Source organism: Centruroides vittatus, unplaced genomic scaffold, assembly GCF_030686945.1.
Source record: "Centruroides vittatus isolate TY-2023 unplaced genomic scaffold, ASM3068694v2 contig_880, whole genome shotgun sequence".
In the NCBI taxonomy this organism is placed as follows: domain Eukaryota; kingdom Metazoa; phylum Arthropoda; class Arachnida; order Scorpiones; family Buthidae; genus Centruroides; species Centruroides vittatus.
The window spans coordinates 177,727-202,591 of record NW_027122572.1 but is presented as its reverse complement, the minus strand read 5'-3'; the positions used below and the strand labels follow the sequence as shown (position 1 = coordinate 202,591).

At 32.6% G+C, this 24,865-nt stretch overlaps 2 protein-coding genes across 4 annotated transcripts in view; both read left to right on the top strand.

Moving 5' to 3' along the window:
- The first annotated feature begins 1,567 nt into the window (after positions 1-1,567).
- Positions 1,568-16,203, top strand: LOC136983285 (putative leucine-rich repeat-containing protein DDB_G0290503). Its single transcript, XM_067279984.1, has 17 exons — positions 1,568-1,710; positions 8,137-8,273; positions 9,814-10,794; positions 10,871-10,948; positions 11,037-11,090; positions 11,903-12,043; positions 12,128-12,310; positions 13,643-13,697; positions 13,743-13,774; positions 13,826-14,203; positions 15,030-15,104; positions 15,197-15,307; positions 15,445-15,626; positions 15,698-15,751; positions 15,824-15,907; positions 15,989-16,085; positions 16,171-16,203. The coding sequence occupies exons 2-17, from the start codon at positions 8,145-8,147 to the stop codon at positions 16,201-16,203; spliced, it is 2,667 nt and encodes an 888-aa protein (XP_067136085.1). The 5' UTR covers positions 1,568-1,710; positions 8,137-8,144.
- An 882-nt stretch (positions 16,204-17,085) lies between these two features.
- Positions 17,086-24,865, top strand: part of LOC136983327 (fibulin-1-like) — a 44,430-nt gene continuing 36,650 nt past the window's right edge. For all 3 annotated transcript variants that reach the window (XM_067280016.1, XM_067280018.1, XM_067280017.1), the window contains exons 1-4: positions 17,086-17,362; positions 23,136-23,386; positions 23,467-23,632; positions 23,700-23,837. In XM_067280016.1, the coding sequence (XP_067136117.1) occupies positions 17,302-17,362; positions 23,136-23,386; positions 23,467-23,632; positions 23,700-23,837 (616 nt within the window). In that variant the 5' untranslated portion in view covers positions 17,086-17,301. The remainder of the gene's footprint in view (positions 17,363-23,135; positions 23,387-23,466; positions 23,633-23,699; positions 23,838-24,865) is intronic.

Here is a 24,865-nt window from a genome sequence, read left to right as displayed (position 1 = left end):
AGGCCCTTGGTTCCTAGAGCAGTAGGCTGCCATCTTAGCCGCGTGGTCATCCGGTCTAATCTCCCTGAATAGAAATATATATGTTTACGGGGAGGGGAAGTAATGTATTAGAAATGACACTTCTTATAGAAAAGTCTACCTGTTTGGTCTGACAGTGTTGCACGCTAGCGAGTGATTTGAAATTAGAATTGTGTTCGTAACGTTGGCAGCAAGATGGACCGGATCTGTTCATACGGCTTGAGATAGTACTTGGATCTTCCATCAATAGCATAAAAGTTTAACCTAAGCTTTTTAATATTATTGTAGTGAAATATCTAACAATTGTCGGTACTACACTACGAAGTACCGATGAAAGATTTCGATAAAGCAGAGTATAATTTCGGAAAAGACCTGAGTAAACCCAATGTGAGCTGAGATAGTGGTGCAACCAGAGCGGTCTTCAAAGAAAAAAATAAACAAAAAAACCACTAGAAAATTTTTCAAAAATCTTCTGATTAAAATTCATTTTTTATATTACGTCGTATCTTCTGTTTCTATATTATTTACGAATTAGCGATCACATCATTTTATTGAATTCACATTAAAAACGTTTTATCCGTTTAACTTGGTTCCCTCAAGATTAAATCTTGAATGTGTCACTGAAATGAGAATCATGGTTTTTCCTTTGCCCATTTATAAAAAGTAACAAAAGTTTTATAATTTGTACCTGCTAATAAATTCTATTGAAAATTTTATTCCTACGGCTTTATTATTTTTATGTTTGCTTTGTAAATATTTTAACATTATAGATTTGTGCAGTAATGAAAATGAACTTTTGACTATTAATTAAACTAATCAAAAGAATCAGCATCTGAAAAAGTCGATGCTGTTTGTATCAATATCTTAAAGCAGTGATTCTCAAAGTGGGGGTCGCGAAAAATATTTGGGGGGTCGCTGAAAAATTGATTCTAGATTAATTTTTTTCAAATATTTTATAAATTTACTATGGATTCATGTTTAGAAATAATAGAAATAAAAACTATATAAAATAATTTTTACTTAAATAAATTGCACATATAAATAATAAAAAGAATATAAATATTTAAATACGAGCCTAACCCCCTCCCTCCGGGATGTTTTTCGACACATACTCATTCTTCGGGGGTCCTTTGAAATTTTTAAATGCAGAAGGGAGGTCGCGGTCCAAAAAGTTTGAGAAACACTGTCCTAAAGTATGCACATTACTAGTTTAAATTCATGGCCTTTTTGTGCTCTCTGAGCGGTAAAAGGCCTTAAACCACAAAAAAAAAACTAGTTTAAATAAAATAATGTCTGTATATATAAATTTATAACATAAACATTTATAAATTTTCTTAATGTTTATATTTTGCATAATAAAATCCATTTTAATTTGGATATATCACTAAATTAAATGGCCTCTCAATATTTGGTATGGAATTTATAACATCATTTTAGGCTTACTAATAGATCTTAATAATATCTAAGTGACATTTTTGCACCTGTAAAATTATCTTTATCTTTGTGTAGTATTTTAAGAATAAAATACAATACTAATTTTTTATTAAAGGTCAAATTATTGATTCTAAGAGCAAAACAAAACTTGATTATCCTTCATTATTGTTGTCACATCGAGGTAAACAATTAAATCAATAATAAGTAACTGGTTAGTTGTAGCAAACATCTATACTGTTTTTAATTAAAATATATCACGTAAGTAAATTATTAAATACGGCCGTTTTTACAGTAAGAACCGTTTTGTTATAAAGAAATAAAAAATTAATATATTTAAAAATTTTTATTTCTACAACAAAATACAGTAGAGAACCGAAAATCGGAATCAATTGGGGACTGGGGTTGTTCAGATTAGTGATTTGTTCCGATTACCGATTATGTACGAATAAATATATTAATCTGTCCGATGTTCAAATTTTTCTCCGTTGCGTGTCGCTTCGTGTTGAATTTTCGTCGATTTTAAGCCTAACGAAAATTTTTATAATAATAATCGATGCTATCGTATCGTTAAAAATTATTTCTGCATTTTGTACAAACAAAATAAATATATTGAAGAATATAAAAACATGAAAATTATACTTTAGAAGTAAATTTAGTATCAAAAACGTTCGATTCAGCACGATACAGTCCGACTGAAAATCGTTCCGATTACCGGCGATTCCGATTACCGAGGTTCCGATTAACGAGTCTCTACTGTATACAAGTGTCTTACGTTTTAAGATTATCGTTCACATCCATGCATTTTTTATTTATTTTTTTGAACGAGAGACGAACTTGACAATGTCTTCGTTAAAAAAGTCTGTCTCCAGTCCATTGTGGCAATTTATTGAACGTCATTTTCCGTCTGCGATCGTTTTTCACCAAAAACTTTTAGCTTGAAAAGAATTATGTCAAGGTGCCAAGGTGCCAAGGGAAGGTGCCAAGTCTGGACTTTTTTTGGGTGTACTATAGATTACCACCTATGGAATTTCGGGACTTTGAGTATGTATTTGAACTCAGAGGACCGAGAGGAGTTCAACGGTACCCTACTTTTGGGCCGGAGGCAAAAAATAAGAAAGTTATCATACTTTTTTCGGCGATCGCCCCGGGAGTCGCGTCGCTCTCTCCGCTAAGCCTATCGCGTGTTTAACAGGCAGTCCGGCACTCGGCCATATATACCTTCAACAAAGGCAGATGTTGATCCACGAGCACACTGATCGTCTACAGTCGAGTTAAGTCCTTTTTGCACACCCTAGCACTCGTCGACCTCGGGGGCTACGGCTCCTCGGTCTCGCTATCGCTCGCGGTTGGCTAGTAAGTACTACGAGCCGACCGTGCTATCGCGATCGGGAGTCGCGATGCTTGAACAAAAGGAAAAAAGGAACTGACGTTCGACTGTTTGTGCTCCCGACGGACTCCCCCGGGAGGGGAGCCGCCGGCAGGCCGGCGATTGTTTAACGTTACTAGTTATTGATTCACGGTAGTTCTTGAACAAAAGTAAAAAAAGGAAGTGGCGTTCGACTGTTCGTGCAATTTCTTGTCTTTGCAGAGTGCTTTTTAAAAATTTGTTTGCAGACTGCCGCGAGATGGCAGCACTAGCAACTATGGTGCCGTCTGCATGAAAGCATTAAAAAAGTATGATAACTTTCTTATTTTTCGTCTCCGGTTCAAAAGTAGGGTATCGTTGAACTCGTCTCGGTCCCCTCAGTTTAGATATATACTCAATGGCGTAGCGTAGTGGGGGCGGCAGGGGCGGCAAAATTTCACAATAAATAATAATATCTTGTAAAAATACCTAAATAAGGGGGCGGCGAAATTTTTCTCCGCCCCGGGCGGCTGACACCCACGCTACGCCACTGTATATACTCAAAGTCCCGAAATTCCATAGGTGGTAATTTATAGTATTCCCCTTTTTTAAAACTCTTTCTGCCCTGTGGGTACCAAGAGGGCCTCTTTTAGCAAGCCCATTATAGGATCACAATGGGGGCGGTCGGGTGGTGAAGGACGGAGCCCGACATATTCGGACAGACCATCCCCCGTCCAGATTCGATCCCGGGTCTCCCAGAACAATAGGCTGCAACCTTGACCGCACTTTAGGCAGGATAGTCGATAATTTCCCATCTAACTTTTACAACAATATTTGCATTTGTTCAGCGATGTGCGAAGGCACATTGTCAAGATGCAGATACACTCTTAGTGAGGCTGCGCCAACGATTTCGATCAGCAAGCCATAGTTATCTATTATTTCTCAATACCTGTGGGCATTGATTGTTTCTTCGTGAGGCAGAAAATTGAAAAAAAATATATATATATATATATATATCTTTCCAGTCACAAAAAACCGTTGCCATAACGTTTAGGTTTGCAAATGTCTGCCTAACTTTTTTCGGTTTTATCAGAAAACGTGCATGATGTAATTCAGAGACTTCCGCTTGCTTTCAGGCGGGTAGTGAAAGATCCTTGGCTTATCTCGTCACTAAATGATACAAACATTTATCTCCTCTATGACACCACTCCAAAAATGCCTGAGATGTATCCATTGTTTTCTGCTTGTATTCCTGTGTATTCGTGGAACCCATTCTGCAAAAATCTTTCAGTAGTGAAAGTGACTAGTATTACCGTATTTTACGGACTATAAGACGCTACAGACTATAAGACGCACTTTAATTTTTAAGCATTTTTTTTTTTTTATACATATAAAATACCTATAAGATGCTACGGACTATAAGACGCACCTGAATTTTGGAGGCAATTTTTCGAAGAAAAAAATGCGTCTTATAGTCCGTAAAATACGGTAATTCTGTAAAGGACGGATCAGGAAACAGTCATTAAGTTCATCCATAGTAAAGCATCTGAATGTGTGTATCAATATTTGTTTTCAGTATGTCGATGATGACTAATGGGAAGCCTGAAAATGATTTATTAAGGCTATTTGTTCTGCTTTTCTTGAATAGTTGACACTATTTACGCACATTTTCTTTGTTCAACACACAACTCAATAAACTAACGATATATTTCAGTGGGTCAAATATTTTTTGCAATCGAAAAATATAACACTAAGGGCAACCTCGTAATTAGCGATCGACATGCTTCTATCTGTGTAGATGTTATGCGCAAATGATCCTTACTTTAAAAACAACTCTCGTATTAAAACACATATGTACTTTTTCTGTTGCTCACTAGTGGCAGAGGATAAAACCATTGGTCGTAGTTTCGCGTTTCGCTAGCTGGCTAGACACGTGAAGTTTTTCGGGTTTTTTTTTATATATACCTAACACCTAAAAAGGCTCACCAGTGGTCGAGCGGTTCCGTTCCTTGAACACTGGGAGTTCGGTTGTGTGTTCGCATCTCGCCAGGACAGGCTGGCCACGAGGAGTTTTCCGAGTTATTCTCCACGTCTATAACGACTGAATAGAGACCGATTACCCTTAAAAGACCTCTCGGAAAGCATTATTCCCCGCGTACCACCTAAAAAAGAAGTCAGTATGCCATAGAAAGTCCCCTCGGAAGATATTACATTAGCATTATTCCATCAAGCCAATGTTTTTTTCCCCCTTCTTATTTTTCTCTTTCCATTTTTACTGTGTGAGCACATTCATGAAAAATTAACAAATAGTATTTAATGTATGTTTAAATTTCTACTAACATGCATCAGTGGCGTGCCGTGACATTTGATGACAGGGAAGCTGTGTTTCTGTAAGAAGCCGACTTCCAGGGGCAATCAGTTAATTGCGCGTCAGTGATGGTCTAGGGCAGTGGTTCTTAACCTTTTTATACTCGCCGCCCACCAAATATTTCATAATTTTTTTGTGACCCGCATTTTTTAATAATAATTTATATTTGATAATTTGATAATTTATCTATAATAAATTGATTTTTTTATTATTGCTTTATTTTTTATATAATAAATGTAAATCATAACTTTATTATTTCATTATCTATTTAAATAACATTCAAACTTCACAATTAAACATGAAAACTCATTAATTTTTAACAGAAAATAAAATAAGAAACATGTCGATAAATCGATCCAATGTCGATGCTAAAACTAAACTAAAACTAAAACGCCCACTTGTCGTAAGGATTTTGCATATCTTTTGCAAAAATATTTAAATTTTCAAAGCCTACTATTTTTCCTAATTATTTTTAAAATTCCAAGCATTAATAGTTTCTTAAAATTGCTTTGGAATAAAAGAAGTAAATACTGCGGTGTAAATAGCATATTTGCATTTATTTCTTCTGTACTAACAAAGTTGTATGTAGGAAGAAATAAAAAATAAATAAATAAAAACTAAATAGGAAAACTTTATCTTTCTTATTTCACTTTTCAATACGATATTCGGATTATACATCAATTTTCTTTTTATTATATTCTGAAGGAAATTTTGCATAATTTGGCGGCCCCCGGCAAACTTCTTATGGACCCCCAGGGGCCGCGGCCCCCCTGTTAAGAATCACTGGTCTAGGGTCCATTCGTATTCATTTGTTCGATAAGCCAGTAAAAACTGTAGACTTCTCTAAATGTATTTTTAATATCACAATTACATTCTGAATCGCTAGCCACAATATAAGGGCTAAAATTAAAAATAAATTATAAAAACTTACTCGGTGAAATAAAATGTGCGGTGGATATACATACCTGGTACAATGTATTGTTCGATTGTATTAATTAATATACTTTTAAAGAAAATTATAATTAAAATATAGCTTTGTAAAGAAACGTACATAAAAATAACATAAAATATTCTTTACTTTTTAAATCTTAAAACAATCCACTTAGTCAAATATCTTGATACGAGTAGCTAATGGATGGAACTAGTGACGGTCCAGGTAGGTGTGTAGTGAGTGTGTGCGTGCCAAATCCCGAGGGTGCCGATACCGGTCAATGTCAAATGCCTCTTTTGTCGCATCACTAGTATATCTCAAAGGACGCCACAGGGCTGTTGTAAATTTTAAACGTTTCTCACCGTAGCTGTAAAAATCTAACTAATTCGTTTTAATACCAGGTGTACACGGAGATCAGTTTTCTACTGTACTGAGCGAGTGATTGGTTCTGTTAAGCTTTTGTTGAAGTAAAATTCTGGCTCTTTCAACAGGGTTTTATTTATGTCCCCATTCCCTAATCTCTTAATTATTTAGTCACTTCTTAAGTAGAAATAAGTCGAAACCAGTTACTTTGTACCTGAATATCTGTAGTCTTGGGAAAACAGTGGAAAGACAAATTTTTATGACAACGGATATATAAATCGTAAATTTAAGGAAAATAAATTCTAGAGCTTTTTTTTTGTACCATTGTATGTACTGTACGTCTCATTCATTAAATTTAGTTGTAAATGATGCTGCCAAAGTAACAGTTAATTTTTTAACACTGTACTAGAATTGTACACGTTTTTTCTGCATCCCCTTACAGATGGGACATACTAAATCGTAATATCACCGGTTTAACATTGAAATCCGTAAGTAATATAAGATGGGAGAGCGGAATAAACGCAGAATAAATATATCAAACATTTTAATGGAGTTTTTTTAAATTCCTGTCAACTATACAGAACTATCATAAAAACGTGCCAGTAAACTCCTATCGGTTGGGTTGTTATAAATCTAGTCTAGGGTGGGCAACCCTTTTTATAACATGGGCCAGAATAAATTTTACGTTTTTTTCCGCGCCGTAGTAGTTAATTGACGCCTTCTTGTAACTCGTAATTTTTTTAGTCTGCAAATAAGAAATAAATAAATAAAAAGTTAATTACTACATTTATTTCTCTTATCGTTTTCGAAAATTACAAAGAATTGGAAAAATAACTATTAATTAGTTATTTTTCCAATTTAATAATCTATTAAAGATCTCGCGCGGCCGGATAGAAACTTTTCGCCAGCCGTAGCTGGCCCGCGGGTTGTCCGCCGTTGATCTAGTCTGCTCGTGATTCACATAATCGGGCGAGGGTGGCCGAATATCTAGCAGGCAGCTAACAGCCCACAACCGCTCCGGGATATAAAGCTGTACTCTTTACGCGTGTGTCGCTTCTACCAGCTAAACCGTGATGTTGGTGCTCTGTAAAGCGCATGCGCCAATGCCTATAATCTGGCTGCTTGGAAGTTGACAGGCAGGTGGCTAACAGCCCACAACCGCTCCGGGATATAAAGCTGTACTCTTTACGAGTGTGTCGCTTCTACCAGCTAAACCGGGTGAGGTTGGTGCACTGTAAACCGCATGTGCTAATGCCTATATAATCTGGCTGATTGGAGACTGACCCGGTTTCGACATTCCTTCCGCCACCGAATTATTCGAATATACAATAGCAATCTTATCGTTTTTTTTCACATGTAGTATAGAAATTTGTAAAAGATACATAATGCAGTTATAATAAAATATTAATTTTAATTAATTCAAAGTACGTTAAAATATGAAAATTTATATTTTATAAAATTCAAGGGAAGGTCATTGGAAGGTTGAATCGGCGCTTCCATCGCTTCCAATGACGGCACGCCACTGACATGCATGTAAATCTAACAGTTATAACTACTTTTATTAATCAAATTATAGGATTAATTAAATTTTAAATATCAGAAGACAGTCTAAATTAATTATAATTAAACTAAATTCGATGTCGTACAAATTTTTATGTAAAATAATTTAATTTATAGAAAATACTATGGAAACTAGAAGCTTTACACTTAATCAGCTGATAGATATTTCTCTTAGTACACCAGAAATTGGGGTTGTTAACTTCAAAATTCTTAGAAACGTTTTAAAAGTTATTGTGAGAGAATTGGACATTCATGTAAGTTTTAGGTATACACCGAAGAGCCATTACATTATGACCACCTCTCACCTAGTGTAGGCGCTCGCCCGGAGATAAAACAATGGCATTTGCGTGGTTCATACTGCCATATATACAAGGCCGGATCATCCCATAGACAAATGAGACAAATGTCTAGGGACCGGTCAAACCGTCTTATTTTGAAAAGATTTATAAATAAGATAGTTTACTTTACTGTTGGACAACTATATATTATAATAAACAAAAATATATTGCTTTTTATATGGTTATTGTGAATTCTAAAATCTGAAGAAAATGTGTTATGTTTCTTCTTGTGGGAGAGGGAAGGGGCCCGGCAAGAAGAAAATGTCTAGGGCCCCAAAGTGAGTAAATCCGGCCCTGCATATATAAACAGCCAGTGAACTGTGTTTCCGAATGTAGAGTTTTCGGCTGCGTCATGGAAAAGTAGCAGATTTATCAGATTTTGATAAAGGGCAAATCATCATGGCTAGGCGCCTGGGAACGTCAATCTCAGAAATGCGCGATTTGTGGGCTGTTCATGTGCAGTCGTTAGTACTTATCGAAAGTGGTGTAAGGATGGAGAAACGAGAAGTCGACAGCCAGCTGTACGCTGTCCGCGGCACGTTGACTCCAGAGGGGAACGGAGACTATTACGCATTGTTTACTGAGACCGAAAGGCTACAGTGACCCAAATCACAAGCTGCTACAACAGTGGTGACCAAGGCAATGTGTCTCAGCACACAGTGCAACGTACCCTTCTGCGTATGGCCCTGCGGTTATGCAGGCCCAGCAGAGTCCCCGTGCTTACGGCACGTCTTCAACAACAGCGCCTGCAGTGGGCCAGGGAGCATTGCAATTGGACCTTAGAGGAATGGAAGAAAGTCGTCTGGTCCGATGAGTCACGTTTTCTGGTCCATCACCTTGACGGTCGAGTACGGATACGCCGATTTCCAAAGGAGACCATGGCAGCCGGATGCACAGTTAAACGGATACAAGCCGGTGGAGGTGGTATTATGGTTTAGGCGGTGTTTTCATGGGACACATTAGGACCCATCATTCCTGACGGCTGTGCATTATGTGAACATCATTGCAGACCAGATTCACTTCTTCATGGTAACAATGTTCTCGGCGGGTGATGACCTGTATCAACAGGATAATGCACCATGTCATAAGGCCCAAATCGTCATGGAGTGGTTCGAGGATCATTCCAGTGAATTTCAAGTTATGTGTTGGCCTCCAAATTCACGTGATATCAATCCAATTGAACATTTGTGGTTTCACCTGGAAACCGAATTCGTGCTGCCACACGACCAGCTCGCAATTTTCGCGAACTGGAGGACCAGCTGGTGAGCATCGGGTACCAGATACATTAGACTACCTATCAGCACTTTGTCGAGTCAATGCCTTGCTGCGTGTTGGCGGTTTTGCAGGTGAAAGGTGATCCTATGTCATATTAAACAGGTGGTCATAATGTAATAGCTCTTCGGTGTATACGGTTTATATATTTTAAATAAAAAGCTAAAAAATTGTATTCTATTAGGATGTAAAAGCTAGAGTCTTAGTTAAAGATCTCCAGGAAGCAGCTACTTTCATGTTGAGTGCAGATAAAAGTTTTATAAAAACTTCTCCAAAAGAGTCGATTGCTGCAGTGAAAAATGATGCATCAGAAAGAGAAGTTAAAAGTGAACAATATGAGCCTTCAGTTAAAGAAAACTTTGAAACAATAGAAGAAGAGAAAATCGAAGAAATAGAACTCGCAGTGAAAGATGATGCATCAGAAAAAGAAGATAAAAGTGAACAATATGAGCCTTCAGTTAAAGAAAATTTTGAAACATTAGAAGAAGAGAAAATCGAAGAAATAGAACTCGCAGTGAAAGATGATGCATCAGAAAAAGAAGTTAAAAGTGAACAATATGAGCCTTCATTTAAAGAAAATTTTGAAACAATAGAAGAAGAGAAAATCGAAGAAATAGAACTCGCAGTGAAAGATGATGCATCAGAAAAAGAAGTTAAAAGTGAACAATATGAGCCTTCATTTAAAGAAAATTTTGAAACAATAGAAGAAGAGAAAATCGAAGAAATGGAACTCGCAAATTCATATGAAGTCGAAAGTAGTATAAATAATGATGAAGAAATCACCAAAGATTTAATACTTACCGGCTCAACTCATTCAGAAATTTCATCTAAAGAAGAAATACAGGAAAATGCAGAATTTGGAAAATCAAAAATGGAAGAATTAAACGAAGAAAGTGGATCTGAATTCATACAAGAACATGTATTGAGTATCATCTCGAGTTTAAAAGGAACTAAATCTCCAATTTCGTCTACGCAGTTAAAAAGCACAGATCAAGAAAATGCAGATGATATTGAATCATCTAAACAGATACGAAAAAATGCATCAGATGATATTAGAAAGCGCTCGGATACTTTTTGCAGTGGAAACAGATGGTTAGTTTCAAACATGTGGAAGACCGTGAACTTTTCAAAGCGTATTAATGCTCTTGAAACAGGCGTTGAAAAGGTAAACCAGAGATTTATTAGATGGTCAGCTGATTAAATATATTATTAAGCATTTAAAATTCTTCATATACTCGTAGATTGTCTGTTCTTTGAATGTTCACGCAAAATCTATTGATAGACAAAGACGAGAATTTGAATATAAGAAAAAAACAGATGTAAGTTATGATGATGAACTAATTTACGAACGTAAAATGATTTATAATTCCAGTACTGTACTTTTAAATTAATTAATTATTCTATCAGAATATAATCAAGATTAACATCGAAGAAAACATTCTTCGTTTATTTGATTCTCTTGTAAGTATTTATCTTTTAGTTTAAAAATAAAATAAAATACTGATTCATAATCACTTTTCTCAATAATTTAAATACAAGTAGTAACAAATAAAGTTACTTTTATATTTTACGAGTACTCGTATTATATATAAATTTCATTATTCATAATATGTTATATTTTTTAGCACTTTTTCTCTGATATGCTTGTGTTTTTTGGGCTATCCATAAATTATGTATCGTAGATATGGGTGGATGGGTATGCAGGTAATCCTTAAAGGGGGTAAAGGTGTTTACAGAAACGTTACGTAATATTAGAGTCTCAGCCTTGCGTAGCGGAACGATTCATTTTTGCCTCTGAAGCATTGCATAGCGAGTCGTGCCATTTATGTCGCTCCTTTGTACGTTATAAATGTATTTAATAATGTAACGTTCGGTACTAAATGTGCCATATATTATCTCTTAGTACAATTGAGGGGATTAATCAAGAATATGCGTTACGTAATTTTGGGTTGAGTATGTGAAACAGCATTACGAAGCATTGTGGGGGGTAGGATGGCAGTTGAAAAGTAAAAGAATAGCGTTATGTAATTTATGAACAATCCTTTTTTGATAATGGTTTTGCATAATTGAAATAAGTAAAATATAGTCAGACTTCGATTTAGCGCCAACATTTGTTCATCTTCGAAATTGTCATTAAAAGCGAACCAATTGTAACATTGGTTCTTTAAGTTCTATGCCTTCTTTTTTATCTATTTAAGGAGTATTTAAAATATATTATTATTGTATTCATTTCTAAATTAAAAGTGGAATATTATAATTTTTGCTTTTATTAGAATTCTGTCAGTGCTAAATTAGAAATGTTTGTACTATCAGAAGAATATCTAACAGACAAAAATGAGACGGATTCCACAATCTCCGATATATTAACTGACCTCGATAAATTACTACAATTGAAAACAAAAATGAATGATTTTGTAATTATAACTTAAAAATGTCTGTCATAATTATTTATTTTTAAATTAATTTTTAATGTTTATATACCTGATAACAATTTATAGCTTTATGGGGATAGAAATTTTGAAAATGTTCGTAATCAAGTAGATGTATTAGAAGATAGAGTCACGTTTCTTGAAGTAACATATTGTTTTTGTTGTTTTAATCTTAAAAAAAAAAAAAAAAATTCATTTTTCAAAATCTTTCTAACTTATAGAAAAATACTGGCTTGGGCAGTAAAGAAGAGAGTAAGTTATTATATTTTAATTTAAAAAACTAAGTTAAATTCATTATAATATATCACTAAATTGAAATGGAATTTCACACAGCATCTACATTTATTGTTTAAATTCATCATTATTTTTATTTCTTTTGTGGAATTTGTAAATGTTTAGCCTATATTTAATAATGTCAACTTGGATTTAGGCCTATTACTTTTTATTTTTAACATAGGAAGAGTTTATTATATATATATATATATATATATACTTTTCATAGTTTATAGATTTCATACTGTTTATAGGCAATCGTCGATTTCGATTTAGTGACATTATCTGTTTGCTTCTAAAACTGTTTTTTAATCAAATATAGCGCTAAATTAAAGTATTTCAATTTTTAAACAATAAGAACTACACATAATAGTGCTTGGGTGCATATACTTTTCGTTTCAAATGTTCGATCTGTAAGATCGGATCAGTTTTTGTTACGTGATACAGATCGCTTCTATTATGTGTGTTAGTTAGTTGGAGGAAAGTAGGGCCTATACAAGTAGGATTAAATTTTTTTACTCTAAAAATTGCTTACATATGGCAACATGGGAAATCGCACGCCGTGAGCTTTCCCATTTTGCCATATGTAAGCAATTTTTTATAATATTAATTATATTTTCTAGGAAGAAAGAAATTTTTCTGGTTACTATAAACTCTTACCGTAAGCCTACAATCTCTCAAAACTGTCTCTCAATACTTAATTTTTTAAATCTCGGTTTATCGGATATTTTAATAATGTATTCACTTACCATTTATAAAGTTTTAAATACTTTTTATTGTCGAAGTTAAACATTTCTTTGCTGTCAACTATCGGTTTTACTTTAACTATGGAGGTCGCCTTCTTTTATCCGATTCAAACGATCCTAACCTCCGCTCGGATTAGCTTTATCGCGATCCACTTGATACTAGATTGAGTTTGTATACGCGGCTCGAGATTGATCAGATCGCTATAGTTCGTTTGTATACGAGATTTGAACGATCAGAGTAATCTTAAATCAATTTGATTCCAAATGTATATTCACTCCTTGAGATATAATCTAAACGAAGATCCCAGAAATTTTTTATGGTGCTAAATCCTGGATACGTCGTGCCCCTGTCCCTTACCACCCGGTCAGTCGCATTGTGGCCGAATCCACAATAAGACGATTAAAAAGTCCCTCTTAGTGCCCACAGGATAGGAAATGGGAAAAACGTACACTGTATAACTAGCAAGCCATCTTATAATTTAACGAAATCGGTACAATTACATATTTTGAAATACGAAAAATGTAATTTATACTGTTTATATTTTAGTTAATTAATTATAAATAGAGATATATTCTTAATTATGCTACTATTGAAAGAAACTATGAAACTATGATAGCGGGTTAAAATTCCTATAAACGATATTTATTATTATTTTTATACTTAGGATCATTCGACTTAGCTACTTTAGGTCGTTTGGTGAGTAAATTTTATCATTTTTAGTTATTAATTTAAAAATTTTCTATTTAGGAAGTTTTCGTGATTAGATTTGTTTTGTCTCGCTACTTTCAGTATGAAGAGTTAATAAAAAAAGTACAACCCATAATAGAAAAATTTGAAAACGATGATTTAGAAGACGTAAATAGTTCTAACCTCGTGGGACAGGTTATGAATTGCCGTTTTGCATTGAAAAAATTAGCAATAGATATTAAAAAACAGAAAGATACTCTTGAACTGTTACAATGTGATTTAAACAAGCAAATAGATACAACAGAAATGCTTGTGTGTGCTCAAGAAAGAGGATTTACTCCAGACGACAAAGAAATTTTCTATGAAATGCAAAAACGGTTAAACAATGTGGAAAAAGATTGTGAAAAAATTGAAGCCATAGAAGTATTATTGATAGAAGTATTATCAGAACCAGATTTATACAACTTACGTTGATTCTTCTTGATATAGTCAGGGCCGGATTTACCAATCCAGGGGCCCTGGGCACAAATTCGGTGGGGATCCCCCCTTTAAGAGTAGGCAAATTTGATGATTTAGAAAATTTACACAAAATACTGTACTTTCAATTAGATTTCAACTAGGAAGTTGTAAATTTCATTTTAAAATAAGGTTATTGTAAACATACATATATTTTATTGTGTAAAACTAATTATTTTAATTTAACTGAAAAATACCTATGTGAAATTTTTTCCCGAAATTTTCCGATGTTTCATAGACTTTTTCTCGGGTTTGGTTTTCTCTGCCTGTTACCCTCATGATTAGGCCACACTAGGCTGTCGCGGTAATAGAAAAGTTTTAGTTTTGTGGGGGCCCCTATTTTGTGGGGGCCTTGGGCACAGGCCTCAAATGCCCTTATGTAAATCCGGCCCTGGATATAGTGGTCGCCCGATATAGGCCTAGTGAACAATTTTGTTGATTCTTGTTATTCTTTAAGCATATAGTGAACTCTTGATATAGTGAATAATTAAGCTTTAGTCCTTTGAAAGTTTAATATATCGCTAGTCCACTGTAAAATCTAAACAAGATACAGCTTAGGACCTTATTCTACGAGGTGCTATACTTAAAGTCAGTATGTAAGCTATATTATTAATTGGTGTAACGAGAAGACTTCTTTTATATTATAGTTAGGACCACAATAAATTTAAATCTGGCTCCGATTATTATTATACTGATTAAATATTTTTTAAATATCATTTAATGTTTTTTTAATTTTATTATATTCTAGGAAATGCAAAGTACAATTTCACAAATAAAATTCATAAAGGCTAATAAGGATGAAACTGAAAACGCACTTAAAAATGTAATTTTATTTTGGAAGATATATTATATATTAATGTATAAAATTATCAAAATATTTAATTTAATTTAAATTTTATTTATTTTTTAATGAAGAAAGCGGATATTCAAGATGTGAATGAGAAAGTTAGCAAGAACGATTATGATCTTATGTTAAACGATGTTACTAATGGCTTGCAAGAGTTGATGACTAAATTTGCTTCTCAAGTATAAAATTGAATTATATAAGAATTTGACAAATTATTATTATATCTATGCAGTTATAATGTGAAATAATAATAAATAATCTATTTAATAAGTGGAAGTTGTGTAAGTATAGTATAGACTAACAAATCTTTTTATAGGAACAAGATATACAAAGAATGATCAAAAATTTAACAGACGGTTTAAATAATAAAGTAGACGCCATTAAATTAGAAAATGTATCAGAAAGCTTTCAAAAACGCATAAATGCTCTGGCTATTAAAATGAAACAAATGAAAACTATAATGGAATCCGAAGCACCTATCCCCGCAGGGACAAAATTGTATATACATTTTCTTATATTTTCGTTATTTTATAAATAATAATTGATATAAATCTATTTTCTATCATTAGACAAATTGCTAAATGTATTTCTTGTGAAAGACCCACTAAAATTCATAAATTTTCGTAAGTTTAAAACAACAAAACCTTCAATAAATAACAATTATAATATTCCTTAATAATTAAAAATGTCTTCAGATACGTTAGAAGTTCACCTTTTCAAATAAATGAATTAAAAATGAATTTGAATGATTCACCAATGGTTACAAATAATAATAAAAAGTAAATTATTCTATAAAATTTTAATTATTTAAATAACATTTTCTTTGATTTATTTATTTACTTAATTCTTTTATTATTTAGTTTTGTTCCAAATACAGAATACATTGATTTAGGAAGAGCTGCTGGTGGATCTTACACAACGTTCGATTCTGAAGCCACAAAATTTCCATCAATTAATGTAATTTTTTTTATTATAATTCAATATTTATTAGATTTATTTTATATTTTAATGTTTTTTTTATAATATTAATTATATTTTCTAGGAAGAAAGAAATTTTTCTGGTTACTATAAATAAAGGAACAAAAGAATATCTACAAAAATTTGAATGTTCGAAAATTAAATGCTGTAAAATTGATTGTAATAAAATAATGATAAAAGAGTTATTATTATTATATTGAATTTTTGAACTAGAACTGAATATATTCACAGTAAATATAATTTCCTCCCTTTCCAGGTCCTGTATGAAACGGGAATGGATCTAGAGGGGGAGATACACAACCGTAGGGACGATCGTCCCATCTTTTCCTCTAGATTTTTTATTGACAATAGGAATTTCATTGTTTTTTAAATGTTTATATTTTAACATTTTTACCGTTACTTTTCAATTTTGCTACATTTTTATATTGTTTATGTATGAATAGGGAATGTTGTAGTTCTATTGTTTCCTCCTGTATAATCCTAAGCTGATAGGATTGAGAATTTCAATCGGCAATTCCAACATCTAGGGGTTTACGACGACAAAACAATGTCCTACTTATTATCGTAAACCTTTGAATGTTGGAATTGCCGATTGAAATTCTCAACACTACTAGTTTAAGTTTATGGAAGAAAAAACAATTATTTATGTAGTTTATTTTAAGTAATTATAAAAGGTTGTACAACTTTAATATATTATTCATTTCATTACATGAATTAAAAATCGCTTCCTTAAGATTCGTTCTTAGATTCTCCTTTGATATGAAAAGAATGAATAAAAAATAATTAAATATTTTATATTAATTATGCAACTTAAAATTTATATTAATTTTTTAAAATTTCAAAATTTATATATTGGAATTTTCCACAAAATATTGAATAAATTCCTTAAATTATTTCGAATCGTTATGAAGTAATAAATTGGAATTTGTATTTTTTTAAAATGATACCTGTAGTATAATCTCTTTCTTTTTTTTTAAGTTGTAAGGTCGACAACCTATTTGGCACAACAATAATTTCTTACACAAGCCTGCTATCTATGGGATACGTTTTATCTCAATAGTTCAGTTCAAGCACGGAGTGGAGAGTTCTTACAAAGTTGCCTTTGCCATGTAATGCGGTTAGAAGTTATATCCACGTGATTTGATTATTGATTATTAAGTCGATGAACACTTGGATTAAAGTAACAGGAAGCTAAATGTTGTACAAAGTTGTATTTGTTGTTTTAGGAATACTTTTCCACATATCAGATTCTTCAAGTAAGTATGCTTCACATGTTTTATCTGTCTAGTTTCATAATTTTAACTCCTACGCTAAAGCTGTGATTTTATTTGTTAACTTTTAAGTAAATTAGATAATTTGCAAATACAGTAGTTTCTGTCTTATGCAGGACTTCAAGCTTTGCACCTTCTCCCGCTTTATATACTGTGTATTTATAAAATATTTCACCTTACAAAAGCAAAAAAAAAAACTTGCTTATTTTACTAAAAAATAAGTACTTTCCTAATTCTAGTTATTTATCAATTTGTAAATAATAAGTTTTAAAATTAAAAAACTGATTTTAATCCAACAAAAGATACTTTTAATTACTTTAATACCCATTAAAATTTGCTATTTTTACTCTAAACAAATAAAAAAAATTATCTAATGACAAATAAAATTTTGTCATAATTTATATAATTATTAAATCTTTATTTTATTTATTTTAATTTATAATCATTACTACAAAATATTTGTGAGATTTACGCATAAATTATAATTTTCAAAATACATAATTTTAAAATTTACTACTATTATTATTATTATTTATTCGAGTAATTATTTAATATTACAGTCAAGAAATGGGTTATCTAAGGGACATAATTTACATCAAACTCGATTTTTGATAAACAAATTCCATGTTCGATTGAACTTCTACCCTGCTGTTTCCGAGAGGTTAAAGTTCACTTTGAAGATGTTTAGAAAATGGCCAACATTTTAGTGCTTTATCTTAAATAATATCGATATTGACAAATCTTTTCAAGGAAATTTTCTGCATTAGATAATTTTACTTAAAATGACTTTAAATGTTGAAAATTTATAAGAAATTTATAGAAAAAAATTATATTAATTAATTAATCAGGTTTTAATAAGTAATAGCATCAACTTATATTTTCATATTTGTTTTTGATTTTTTTTTTAATGAAAGAGATAAATATTGTATTATCAAAAATATGTCTCGAACACAATTTAAATATTTAGCGATAACATATGATAATAGGTCCTCGAAACCCAGATTGCAAAATAATATGTCAAAAACAAATATGTTCATCTATATCTCTTTTGAAATATAGAATATAAGTACAATTTAAGCTTTATTTTAGCATTAAATTAATAATTAACATAGTTCATTTCTATTTTTACTGCTCAAAATAAGATTGGATTATAGATCTTAACTATAATATAAATACTTTTTTTCGAACTAAACTTTTAAAAAAGTGCTTCTCGAAAAAAAAGAAACAATAATAAATTAATTAAACTTTTCGTAATGAAAAATTAAGTTTAAAATAATTTGGAATAGTATTTCTTAACCTTTTTTAATCTTACAAACGCCTTTAATCTATTGGAAGATAGAGTTTTACGATTAAGAGTCATAGTGATAGAAAACTATTCATGTCTAGAGATTAATATTTTTCTCTCAGTGATACTAATGTAGAGATTATATAATATTCATTTCATATAATGTCTAGATTATAAATCTAGATTAATTTTTTCATCTAACGATTGTAACTTGAGAAAACAACTGATCAAAAAGGTGCGAAAGAATGGCGCTCAATCTTTCTTAAAAGTTACCATCTACAAGCAAATGGATAGATAAAAATTAATCAAATTTGTAAGAATAAAAATTATTAGGGAATATTGTTTCGGATCATTTATATTTATTTTTTCTATTAACAAAAGTTTAATTAAATGCTATTACCAATTCTTTTGTAATTCGAGAAGCATTTTTAATATGTACGAAGAGTTTGGTTCGAAACTTATATTAATTATTATTATTAAACTTTATGTGGATAGCTAATGAGCTATCTACGTAATTTTTTAATAGTAATTAAAGTTATCAGAAATTCAAAAATAAGACATTTAAGAAAAGTTCCAGTCTTTCTTGCCAGATAATAAAGTAAATTTAAAAAGCAAACAATTTAAATTATATTCAAAAGGGAAATTATTGATAAAAGAAGGATGGAAAAACAATACAGTTTAATGAAAGACTTCCCTCCCGAATGGAAGATAGTTGGCAACATTATGTCTTAGGGATTGACTCTCACAAGAATCTACTGTACTAATAAATCGACTGCTGAATGATTGAGACAGCAAAGGTAGGCTATCAGTTTGCGACCGAATCCGAGTCGATTCAGAAATTTTTAAAGATGGATTGCTAGGGATATGTCGGATCTGTTCCTTATCACCAGCTAAACTCGACGTTCGGATAGCCGAGCGGTTAAAGCCGTCGTGCAATAGTAATCCAATTCTGCACACGGTGCAGAAATAAAAAAATCATTAAACCTACATCACAGCGCAAGACTATATCATAGAATGAAGCTGTTCCAGCGCAAATGTTGTATGTTGACGGCCGGATGGCCAAGTGGTCAAGGTGGCAGCCCACCTCTCTGGAGACCCAGGATCGAATTCGGACGGGTCGAAAAATCCCCAGGAATTTTTCGGGGTATGGTCCGACCGGATATATCGGTCCCCGTCTCTCACTACTGGCTGGCTTATTGTGATCCTAGCCGAACTCATAATAGGCTTGCTAAAAGAGCCCCACTTAGTGTTTACAGGGCGAAAAGAGTTTTAAAAATCCCTAAAATCGTGATCACGCTAAAATCTAACATTGAAACCAATAGCAGTGCAGGGACTAGTAGATATACAGAACACGCTAAAAATAGTAATGAGCGAGGTTGCCAAAAGATGATTTTGCAGACTATAATTTTTTCCCTCTCTGTCACGTGGGCCCTAGGAAAACCTTTAAATCATGCCCTTTATCGGTTCGGCCAAATTTACAATGGGGCACATTGTAAGTTTGAGAGGGACGAGACCCGACATATCCAGAACGGTCCGCTCATGAAATATTCCTGGAGAGCTGCTCGTCTGAATTCGATCTCAGGACCCCAGAGAAGTAAGCTGACGCTTAATGGCCTTGGACAACCGGCCGTCAAAAGGTACTGTCAGAAATGGAGATAGAGAAGTCATAATGTACTGTACTAGAAAATTGAATTTCTGATTTTTATAGAAACGAAATGAAACTCGTGTGAACTGTCAAGGGTAGAGATTATTAAGCACTCCAAGTTCGTCTAAATAGTGTCCTATGCACTTATGCGGTGTCCGCCGAAAAATTTACGAATCCAAATGAGAAAATATAGGTCTCTATTCTTGCAACAACGAATTTTCATACAACATATATAATTCAAAATTCAATTAGAGAAATGATCTCAACGTTAAATCTGCTTTTTTATTTTCTTTCTTTCCGCAGCGCATCGATCTTCATTAGACGTCAGAAAAATAAATAAAAACAGTAAATCACTGGTCTGTGACGCCGGCATTCAGTATGTATTCTATAAAATCTGATTTTACTGTTGTAAATGTGAGAAAATTTTAATAGACAAGAGCGAAAGCTATACTATGATATCACATAACACGTTCTTATCTTGTCGCGTCAGTTTATAAATTATACTGTATGTGAAATGGTTTAGTTAAAGCAAAGACTAAGATAATAATTTTCATATTTTATTGCATATTTTGAATGTCTCAGAAGGATAATTACTCATAAGTCTATCTATATCGCCAATACAACGATGATAAGCAGTGCTGTAGTTAGGCAGTTTCTTTTTAATTCTTTTCACCCTGTGGGCATCTTTTAGCAAGCCCATTATGGGTGCAGCCGGGTGATGAGGAACGGTGCCCGACATATCCGGACGGACCCCCTTCGAAAAATCCCTGTTGATTTAGCGATCCGTCCGGATTCGAACCCGGTGCGGAGGCTGCCGTCTTGACCGCTAGGCCATCCGGCCGTAAATAATTAGGCAGGGACAAGGGACTCTAAAGTGGGTATTGAAAAATGAAATGAATTATATTTTTATTTCGAAATTTTAAAATTTTCAGCCGTGGGGACAAAGTTTTGTTGCCGTAATATTTTTCGCTAAAGTTAAAAAATAAACCACCGTTTCTATCATATTTGTTTTTTCATATTTATATTTTATATTTGCGTAGAGCACATTAAAAATTACGGCATTGACGATAATAGTCTCTGACTACAAAATATAAGAATTTTAAGCATTGACGGATTTTTCCCAAAATTGCAATTTTCAAACGCCACCTAGCGGTATTTTTCAAAAAAGATTTGGCCGCGTGGGTAGTGAGTGATTAGAGATTTTAAACCAGAAACAGAAAAAGTAGAGCCATAATTTTCCTTATAAAATAAATATAATTAAAGTCAATCATGGATACTATGACCGAACTTTAAATAATCCATACAATACTAAAAATAAAACCGTCTACTTTACATATGATGACATCTTGTAACAGTACATCTGTTAGAGATCTACTTTATACAGTACATATATTTGAAGAATAATACTGTTTAAGGTTACAAAATTAACAGATTTGCAATTTTAAAGAAGCATTATTAATATATCTTTGGGGTATACTATAGATTACTCCCTATGGAATTTCGTGTGTTTGGGTATATATCTGAACTCAGGGGACCGAGACGAGTTCAACGATACTCTACTTTTGGACCGGAGACGAAAAATAAAAAAGTTGTCATACTTTTTTCCGGCGATCGCGCGATGATAGGGAGTCGCGTCGCTCTCCGCTAAGTCGGCCTCTCTATCGCAATCGGGAGTCCCGTCGCTTGCCGTTAAAATTGCCTTTAGTAGACGTTTCCCCCCTTTTTTTACTTTGTTCAAGAACTGCCGTGAATCGATCACTAGTTTAGCACATGGCGGCGTGTGGTGGCGCCCATACGAGAGGTCAGTCGGGCCGCCATGTTCGCTGCCATAAGTAACATTAACCGAAATGGCGATCGCGCGATGATCGGAAGTCGCGTCGCTCTCTCCGCTCTCGTATCGCGTGTTTAACGCTCCGGGAGATGACCGTAGTCCGACGTCACGGTTTGTAGACTTTACCGCAAGATGGCAATACTAGCAACTACGGTGCCGTCTGCATGAGAGCATTAAAAAAGTATGGTAACTTAAAAAGTGTGATAACTTTTTTATTTTTCGTCTCCGGTCCAAAAATAGGGTACTGTCGAACTCGTCTCGGTCCCCTGAGTTCAAATATATAATCAAAGTCCTGAAATTCCATAGGGAGTAATCTATAGTACACCCTATCTTTGTTACTGCTTGTCCTGCAGGATGCTAAATCCTGTTAATTTTCTTAATTGGAAACGTTTCGTCCCTCGTTATGTCAGCTTTAGCCGTTAATGGTTTTAAACTTCTTGAACAGCTGATGCTGAACTCGAAGAGAATGAATACGTTCTGTAAAGAGAATGTATGTTATTAAAGACTTTATTCATTCTCTTCAGGTTCAATTTCAGCTGTTCTACAAGTTCTTGTTATTTATTAGCTAAAATGTTACATAAAATGCTAGCCAGTGTTTTCCAATAGGTGATTGGTGGGCAAAAATAATACAGTATTTTGGTACAAAATTTTAACTGTAAACTAAGAAAGTTTTGTAACTGTTTGGGTGACTTTTTGTTAAGTTTAAGATTCAAATGTACTAAAACAGAATGAGTAAATCATTCTAATAACTGATTATCTTTCATGTAAATGAATTCATCAATACAAACAATTTAGATCATTCACTATTTTAATATAAGTAATAAAAGTATGATGATTATTTTTTTTTTCTTAAAATGAAATAATTTTAATGAAGATAATGAATAATAATAATAGTTTAATATATTTTACTGTGTTAGATTTTTACTATATTATTCATTTTCAAGGAAGTTTATGATCAATAATTAAATTTGAAGTTTGATACAATTTTTCTTTATAGGTGTTTTAGAACCTGTCTATGATCACTGTTGCAAACTTGGAAGTTCTGAAGCTCAGAAATATGCTACTTGTGCTGGTTTTCCAGTCCCTATTACTGGAATTCCTTCGGTTTTTCAGGCCATCTGTCTTATAGCTGTTGAAATATGCTGTGTTCGAATTCATAGGATAACAAATTGTAAAAATGGAAAGGATGCTGCCAAGTTAGGACAAGGTTGTGTTATTGTTCCTGTTGTAGGAGGAGAAGCTCATAAAGTAAGATTTTATAAATTCTATGTTTATAAATTTTGAATAATTTATTTGTTTTTTCTGTAAAGTAAAGCTATTAATTTTAGGATTGTTGTGAAGGATGCAAACTTGGTTTAGCTGCTGCTAAAACAAACAATGAATGCAAGTTTAAAAACTTCTCATTTGGAACACCATGGGATGAATCTTATTATGACTGCTGTATTCAAGCTTTGGATAATAGTATTGATAATACAAATAAAATAACTAATCCTGGTATGATTTTCTTAATTATATTACTTAATTACATATTTAAAATGTAATTTCCTTGATTTGATATTAGATGGACAAGATATAGATGAGTGTGCCTCGTTTCCCAATCAGTTATGTGCTCATATATGCATAAACACTCACGGAAGTTATCGCTGTGAATGTAATCCTGGTTTTGTCTTGCATTCAAATGGAAAATCTTGTGTTCAAGGTAACTTTATTAAATTTCAATTAAGTATAATTAAATAAAAATTTTGATATTTCTACTTACATATAAGCTAAAGTTTTGAAACATTAATTAATACATTAACTTAGGAAAGTTAGAAATGTTAAAAATACACTTATGTTTAAAAATTTTTCTTCCTTGTAATTTACAAACATTCAACTAAATATGCAAAATTATGTTCCTTTTTTGAAAAGTTTTGCTAATTGCAGAATGTAGCAATAGAATTTAAAGCGGAACTACTTGAGTAGCAAAATTTACATTACAATGGACGTTAATTGTTAATAACTAACTGATTGAGCCTATTATCATTTTGGTTAATCATGATTAAAGGAGGTAATGCACATTGCATTCTTAATTTTGTGTTTAGGTTGTCATCACATCTTGAACTATTATTGATACAAAAATTAACATTTCATTGATGACAAGTATGGAAAACATTTGTTAATTTATAGGACAATATTTATTGTTTATTACTTCTGTTGACATGTTTTTTTTTTGAGACAGAAAAAATTAAGTATATAGTCAAAACCCATTATTATGTTATCAATTTATGCAAAGTCCACATTAATACAAAAAGATTGTGATCTCATGAACAAAGATAGACATTTTCATGTTAATTCATTCAGTTAATACAAAATATTGACATTTAATACAAATCCTGTTGTGGTCCTGTGAATTCAAAAACAATTATTACATCGTTTAATACAAAGCACACTGTTTTCAGCTTTCCTGACATCACATGAGCTAAAGTGGCAATATACAAACCACATCATAATAAGGGCACATTTTTGACTTGAATATCAACACAATGTTTATAATATCAGTCGTCACTATTGTTGGCAGTGTAGTTAAACAATGTACATAATTTCCTAATCAATGTTAGATATGCTAAAAAAAATTAATAATAATAGATGCATAATGTAAAAGTATAAATAATTCAGTTAAATTATTTATTAATTCATTTTAAATTATTAATTACAAGAGAATGGAAATGAATTTTAGTTATTAACTAA